The 7,774-nt window shown below is 41.8% G+C and overlaps 1 protein-coding gene across 1 annotated transcript; it reads right to left on the bottom strand.

Moving 5' to 3' along the window:
* Positions 1-1,889: 1,889 nt before the first annotated feature.
* Positions 1,890-2,366, bottom strand: LOC308650168 (ATP synthase F(0) complex subunit C3, mitochondrial-like). Its single transcript, XM_081296179.1, has one exon. It carries the CDS (start codon positions 2,349-2,351, stop codon positions 1,941-1,943), a length of 411 nt encoding a protein of 136 aa, XP_081152305.1. The 5' UTR covers positions 2,352-2,366; the 3' UTR covers positions 1,890-1,940.
* Positions 2,367-7,774: the final 5,408 nt, after the last annotated feature.

Raw genomic sequence — 7,774 nt, 5'->3', positions numbered from 1 at the left:
CCTCACTTCTCTGGACATGTTTGACTGGGGGCAGAAGAAGAGCCAATCCTCCACATCAGGCTGTGGAGACGCTCTGAGGTGGTAGAAAACACCAACACTTGATTCAATCACCTCCACGAGGTGGCAAGAAGGAAGAATGTGTTTAGCTGTGGCTAGCATTTAGCACATTTTGAACTAATTCCCTTCCTTATCTCCAAGGCAAGTACCTATAAACTAGGAGCAGGTAGAATGGATCTGCATGGAACACCTGATGGGTATGTTTTGGCCTTAAGAAGGATGGAGAGCTGGGCGTGGTGGTACATGCCTGTAAACCCAGCAACTCAGGAGGCTGAGACAGGACGGGGGTGGGGGATTGCAAGTTCAAAGCTGGGAATTTCTGGCTGTTCTCAAAATAAAAAATAAGAAGGGCTGTGTGTGTAGCTCAGTGGCAAAGCACCCCTGGGTTCGATCCCCAGCACCAAAAAAAAGAAGAAGAAAATAAAAGGATGGAGAGAAGTTCTTGTAGAAGCAGGTTTTCAAAAATTCACAGACTTGTATTTGGCCATTAGTTTATGTTGGGGGATTGGGCAAGTCATATCTCCTATTTGGGCCTCAGTTTCACCTGTACAATAAGATTAGACCAGGTGAGGGCTCTTCCACCTCTGTGTCCCTGGTTCCAAATGTGCACACTTGAAGGACTGGAATGATCTCTCTTGGCTCCATATGTCTCTTGTTGTCCAACTGGATGAAGGTGAGGATCATTTTTTTTTTTTTTAATGAGAATGATCTGGGTGATTAGACAAAGTCTCCCCAGCTGCCCCACCCACTATCCTGCCTATCCAAAAGAGCATTTACAACCTTGCCCTGTCCTTCAATAATGCTGTGTTGGATTAAAGTCACATCATTATTACTATTCAGAAATGTATTGGATCCTTTCATCACCAATATTCACTATTTTTCCTTTTAAACCATTCAAGAGTTTTTCAAAAGTTATCCTCAAAGCAGCTAAAAAAAAAAAAACCTCCAGAATAATGTTAATTAAGACTTTCCTCTGTAGAAGACAGAATTGTTGAATTTTAGAGAAAATTGAGTATGTAAATTATAACTAGTGCAAATGTCTCAAACTGAAGTATGCATCAGAACAATCTGGATGCTCCCAGTTTGCTGGGCCCTGCCTCCAGAGTCTGATTCTGTACATCTGAGGCAGGGATCATAGATCTACATTTCTAAATTCTGATGATACTGTCATTCAGGGAGATGTTATGATTTAAACATGAGGTGTCCCCCCAAAACTCATGTGTAAGACAATGCAAGAAAGTTTGGAGGTGAAAAGATGGAGTAATAAGAGCCTTAATCTAATCAGTGCGAAACCCACTTGAATGGATTAACTGGGTGGTGACTATAGGCAGATAGGGTGTGGCTGAAGAAGGCGTGTCACTGGGGCCTTTGGGGAATATATTTGGTGAGTGGAGCTCTGCTTCCTGATTGCTATGCCCTGAGCTGCCTTCCAACATCCACCAGGATGTTCTGCCTCACCTTGAGCCCGGAGTTCTAAAGCTAGTCTATGGACTGAGACCTCTGAAACCATGAGCCAAATAAACTCTTCCTCCTCTAATTGTTTTTGTCAGGTCTTTTGGTCACAGTAACGAAAAGCTGAATAAAACAGGGGACCACACTTTGATGGCCCTTAACTAGTCAATCTCACCCCTTTACTTGACAGATGAGGAACTATGGTTAGAAAAATTAAATGCAAGTATCTTATTCTTTCTGTTCCTATAATGAAATACCTGAGGTTGAGTTAATTCTTTTTTTTTATTATTTTTTATCTTTAATGAAATGACTTTGGAAATAATGTGCATTTCCATGACACCAATGCTACCGTTTTTGGAGTCACACAGTAAGATACACAGAATTACATCCATAATTACTATGAATGCCAACATTTCAAGTAGTAATTTCTGTTATATGGCAAACAAGATCAAGAAAGCGACCATCAAACAAAAGAGACCCATAGCTTCAGACAAGGCAAATCCCAGGAGAGCATACGAGAACAGCTGCTGCTTCAGCGAAGGATTTCTGGCATAACCAATGATAAGGCTGCCAAAGACTGTTCCAATACCAGCACCAGAACCAGCCATTCCTACTGTTGCAGCACCTGAACCAATAAATTTGGCAGCAGTATCAATGTCTCCTCTGATTGCACTGGTCTGAAACTCCCTTCGGATTAGCTGACATTCACCATTCTGGGCCCCATTAAAAACTGTAGAACCCTCTCCAGGTCTAGTCTCTGGTGGAGATAACACTGATTCAGAAATTGGTCTGTAAGCAACTCTGGATCCAGCTCGGATCAGAGCCGGGGTGCAGGTAAACATCTTAGACTCCTTGGGGCGGTGGGGTTGGAGGATCTAGGTGACAGGCGACATGACGTGGGCTCCTCTCCTGCTTTCTCTCTGCCCGGGAATTGGCAGCGGAGGCGGCAGAGGTTAAAGGAGTGGGGCCTGAGTAAGTTATTTTTAAAAAGGTTAATTCAACTCACAGTTTTGGAGGTCCAAGGGTCATAGGACCACATCTGGTAAGGGTCTCCTTACTGGTGGGGATTCTGCAGCACAGGGCAGCACATGGCAAGACAGAGCCAGCTTGCTAGCTCAGGCCTCTCTGCTTGTAGAGGAACTAATGTAATCCTGAAGGCCCACCTCAGGCCCCATCTAGTTCTACTCACCTCTCAAAGGCCCTACCTCCAAATACTATTAAGAGATGAACAGGTGGATCAAGTTTCCAACACCTGACTTCCCACACACACGTTCAAACCAGAGCACCAACTAAGGCTCAAACCCAAAGGTTTCCTGTTCACAGACAGACCAGTGCTTTTGTTGGCACTGTTACCAAAAGCTCAGTCCTTGTCCCTTACGCCAAGCTGATAACAAGGACATGGTTTGGAAAAAAAGGAAGAAGTTTTATTGCTTTGCAAGCAAAAGAGAAACACAGGGGACTCCAAAGTTGGAGTCTCCAGCTGCCCCACCCCGCTATCCTGCCTACCCAGAAAAACATTTACAAGCTTGTCCTGTCCTTCACTAATGCTGTGTGGGCTTAAGGTCATATCATTATCAGAAATGTATTGGGTCCTTTCATCACCAATATTCAATGTTTGCTTTTAAACCATTTAGAGTTTCTCAAAAGTTATTCTCATGTGATCGTGTTATCCTGTTCATGGAATGTGATTCTACCCATCAGCAAGAACAGGGGGCTTTTAAAGGGGTGATTCAAAGGCTACATTGTCGCGGGCCAGCCATGGGCTGTGTGTGTGAACTATGAGCATTTGAGTGTATGAGAGGAGTGGCCTGGTGTTGCGTGCTCTTTGAGCCCTGCAACAACACGTGTGCCCTTTCCTCTTGCTCTGCCTGTGTTCCCACACAGCACCTGAGATGAGTGTCAATCTTGCCAAGATGTCAATCAGTCTACTGACCACAGACGTCATGAAGCTAGACTCAACCCCCTGAAACCTGACCCTTTGCCTTATTTGGAAAGAACATTCCATGGAACCTCCCTCTGTGTCCCCGCTCTTTCCAACAGATGCCTAAGGTTGTGAGCCGTCACTGGACCCCAAGAAAAAGGTACTTTTAGTGTCCGTGTAATTATTTCATGCCAACCCAAATTCACCTGGAGTGACCCTGAATGATTTAGTTGCATGTTGCAGCACTACATTCCACCTGTTATGTGTTAGAGTTGTAATTCACTTGTTAATTTGGGAGCTAGATATTTCTGAGGTCTTCTGGTGCCATCCCAAAAGTCTGGGTTACTTTGTTCCTATGGTGGGTGTGTGGTCAAGGACAGAAATTCTGCCTAAATAGGGGAATAAAGGTAATCCTCTTCCCCTGAGATTAGGGAGGGGGAGAGAATAGGGAGGAGCAGGGAGACAGGAAGAAAAAGAAATATATGTCTATTTTAAAAACATATTGCAGTTAGTGGCTCGGGAGGCTGAGGCAGGAGGATTACAAGTTCAAAGCCAGCCTCAGCAAAAGCGAGGAGCTAAGCAACTCAGTGAGACCCTGTCTCTAAATAAAATACAAAATAGGGCTGGGGAGTTCAATTCCTGGTACCCACCTCCCAAATAAGTTGCAGTGACAGAGCAGCAAGGGCTACATTCAAATCATAAAGTGGATGACTGTTACAGCACTAGGTCAGGGTTCCCAGACTTTTCATAGAAGAATTACTCAAGGAACCAGTTAAACTTCTAGCTCCAGGAACTCATGCTGGGAATAGTGTTTCTTAACTCTGGCTGCACGTTGAGATCAGATTCTGATGCAATTTATCTGGGCATCAGGAGCCCTAAAAGCTTCCCAGGTGACTCAGATAGGTAGTGAATGTGAGAAGCTCTGGTCTAGAGTAGCGTGCAGGAGCCTCCCCTCATGCAGGCACACCAGGTGATGTGAGTGAAGCTGCTGGCCAGCCTGAACTAGGCAGGCTAGTGCAGTCAGGGATGGTCCTACCTCCCCCTAGGGGAAGTACAGTGGAGCAGGAGTGTTAGAGTGAGTTTGCAGAATGACTAGGAGTGAGTGGCATGGATGCAAACATTTGGACCAAAGCAAATGTAGGCAGTCTCATTGGCGGGAAATTTTTATCTTTTTAACTCTCATAGTTACTTTTTTTGGCTCTCTTTAGCCCCCCCTCCCCCCCCCCCCGGCCCCAGTACTGGGGATTGAACCTTTGAATCCAAGGTGCTCACCACCAAGCCACATCCTCTGTCCTTTTCTTTCATTTTGAGACAGGGTCTTGCTAAATTGCTGAAGCTGGCCTTGAATTTGTAGTCCTCCCCTTCAGCCTCCCCAGTCACTGGAATTATAGGCTTGTGTCCTCACACCCGGCTTCCCTGTACTGTAGCTTCTTAAAGAGTCAAAAAGGCTTGGTGTGGCTGGGTGTGGTGGTGCATTCCTGTAACCCTAGAAGCTCAGGAGGCTGAGGTAGGAGGATTGCAAGTTCAAAGTCAGCCTCAGCTGAAGTGAAACACTAAGCGACTCAGTGAGACCCTATCTCTAAATAAAATACAAAATAGGGCTGGGGATGTGGCTCTGTAGTCAAGTGCCTCTGAGCCCTGGGTTCAATTCCCAGTACTCAAAAAAGAAAAGAAGAAGAAAAGAAAAAGAAAAGCACCTGTAAAGCAAATTGGGAGGCTGAGGCAGAAGATTGGTAAAGTTCAAGGCCAGGCTGGCAACTTAGCAACACCCTGTCTCCAAAAAAAAAAAAAAAAAAAAAAAAAAAAAAAAAATCAGAAAGATGCTTATTTTACTGATTCTGGTATTTGGGAATAAAGAATATTCAAATCAGAATTCTAAGTGTCTTTTCCAGCTCTGAGCTTGGTTATGTGACCTGAGCAATAAATACAATCCCCCTGAGCCCAGTCATACATGCTTTTATAACCTAAGAATATTAATATCTTCCATCTTTAACTTCACAAGGTTTTAAGAGAACCAAATCTCAAAGAACCATGTATACTATAAATCACTATAAAAATGAATGCTATTAGTATATTAATCAGTGACACATAACTGAAAACATAAGGTGAAATATCTCCTATTTTCAAGTTGCCTTTCATAACTCATATCTGATTTGTTCTTGCTTCTTGGTGCACATAAACATTTAAATTCAATACACAGAACACCTGGGTGTGATAGCATTGCTACCTTAACAAGATATTGTTTCTCCTAAGATAATGGGGGCAGGGATGGACCTCTAAGAAGTCTGTGTGAGAATAATAACACCAAAGTTTTAAGTAATATAATCCCAATCAAGAAGTTTAGAAGTCTTTTATTTCTTATAGCCAGAAAATTGAAGGAGAAATTTAGGTTTAGTAATGTGATATGTGTTTAATGCAATATGGGCAATGACCGTTTAATTCTCTTATTACAATAAGACCTAGAAATACTCAGATAAGATTTTTTTGCCCTAGAGCTGGTGGTGTAGCTTAGTGGTAAAGCACTTGCCTATCATGCTTGAGGTCCTAAATTAAATCCCAGCAGCCCACAAAAAAGTGAGAGATACAGTGTCCTGGACATTTACCAATATTGATATTTTATCAGAATCATGAATTACACATTGAGTTCTTTTACATAAGAGCCCACAAAATCCATATAATTACACATTTTCCCAGTTAGAAATCCTCCTAGATAAGTTTATCAATCACCAAGGGTAACTGAGGTGGTAAACTCAGAAAGCAAGTGAAGGGCGCCCTCTGGTGGTTTAGAGCAACAACGGGAATGAATTAGTTCAATCTTATTTTTTTCTTAAACAATGTTATTATATTTTTCAATCTTTAAATCAGAATATGAAAATCTAGTTCTTCTAGTTTCTTAACGTCAGACACCCCCCTTATCCATAAGGAATTTTAAAAACTATGCTTAACTGATACACAAAATATTGTACATATTAATGGAGTACCATGTGATGTTTCAATACATGATACAATGTGTAATGTTTAAATCAGATTAAACATATCTATATAATTTTTATCTATAGTCATCCTAATATGCAATACCACAGTGGAACTTCTTACGCCTATCTAACTGTAACTTAGTACCCATTGATCAACCTTTCCCGGTCCGCCTCAGCCCATGCCCACCCTAATAAGGAGTTTTTGTATTTCCAAAGACTCATTGTATAATGGACTACATTAGGATACACTATTTATATTGTCATATATTATTTAGGATATCTTTTACATAAGCCTCGAGGAAAATTTTAGCGGGGGAAGTGTTTTCATTAAGAAATAATTCTTAACTAAAAACAAGCCAATATGGCACTTGTAAATAGAACCTCTTAATCTAAACTTTTTAAAATTTTTTTTTCTTAATTGTTGATAGACCTTTATTTTATTTATTTACATGTGGTGCTGAGAATTGAACCCAGTGTCTCACACATACCAGGTAAGTGCACTATGGCTGAGGCTTGGCCCCAGCCACTTAATCTAAACTTGACTCACAATTTACTGTGTATTTGTTTTGTTTTAGGGTGGGGTTGGGATTGCCTTGGGACAGTTGGAGTTTGTGATGAGGTTCCAAAGTAATTTACAGTAATTCCTGTTATCAGGCATATGAGCAGAGAACTCCTTCTCTAGAACCTCCCAGCTTTACTCATTTTTGTTTTGAGAGCTCCTCACAGATGACTCCATTTTGATCCTGACAACTTTCACATTACATGGGAGGTGCAAATTGGGGTAGGTAAAACAAATGCAATGCTCTGCCTTCACAGGAGGACAGGATAGGGTTCTGGGTCTTCCTGTGATTCTAAACGGGCCTTACTTACATTTGTTCTTTAATAGAAAAAAAGAAAAGAGACATTCATTAGAGAGCCATCTTGGATTGGATCACTGATACTTTAGTTATCAAGTTCTTCTATCATTTATATACTACAACGTCCTACCTTCCCCCAGCATAGCTTCCTGGGAGGCGAATGTGGTAAACTAGGCTTTACAAAGTCAGCAGGAGGTGCAAATTCAATACCATTGTGTATTTTCAAATGTTTATAAAACTTCAGATTGTCCAAGCCCCTACTTTTCAATGATGGTATAGGGAATTTTGTTATTAAAACACCCAAATTTGGGCTGGGGCTGGGGCTCAGTTGTAGAGCGCTTGCCTAGCATGTGTGTGGCACTGGGTTCGATCCTTAGCACCACATAAAAATAAACAAATAAAATAAAGATATTCTGTCCATCTATAACTACAAAACACCCAAATTCTTTCTCAGAACCAGTGTATACACACAAACTGATAATTCCATTGTGTTCTTAAATGTCTTAAAACAT

Source organism: Spermophilus citellus (assembly GCF_964194105.1).
Source record: "Spermophilus citellus genome assembly, chromosome: 5".
Taxonomy (NCBI): Eukaryota; Metazoa; Chordata; class Mammalia; order Rodentia; family Sciuridae; genus Spermophilus; species Spermophilus citellus.
This window is presented reverse-complemented; position numbering and strand designations above follow the sequence as displayed.

Coding starts and splice junctions, on each gene's coding strand:
- LOC308650168 (XM_081296179.1), bottom strand. CDS start 2,351: ATGTTTACCTGCACCCCGGCTCTGATCCGAGCTGGATCCAGAGTTGCT.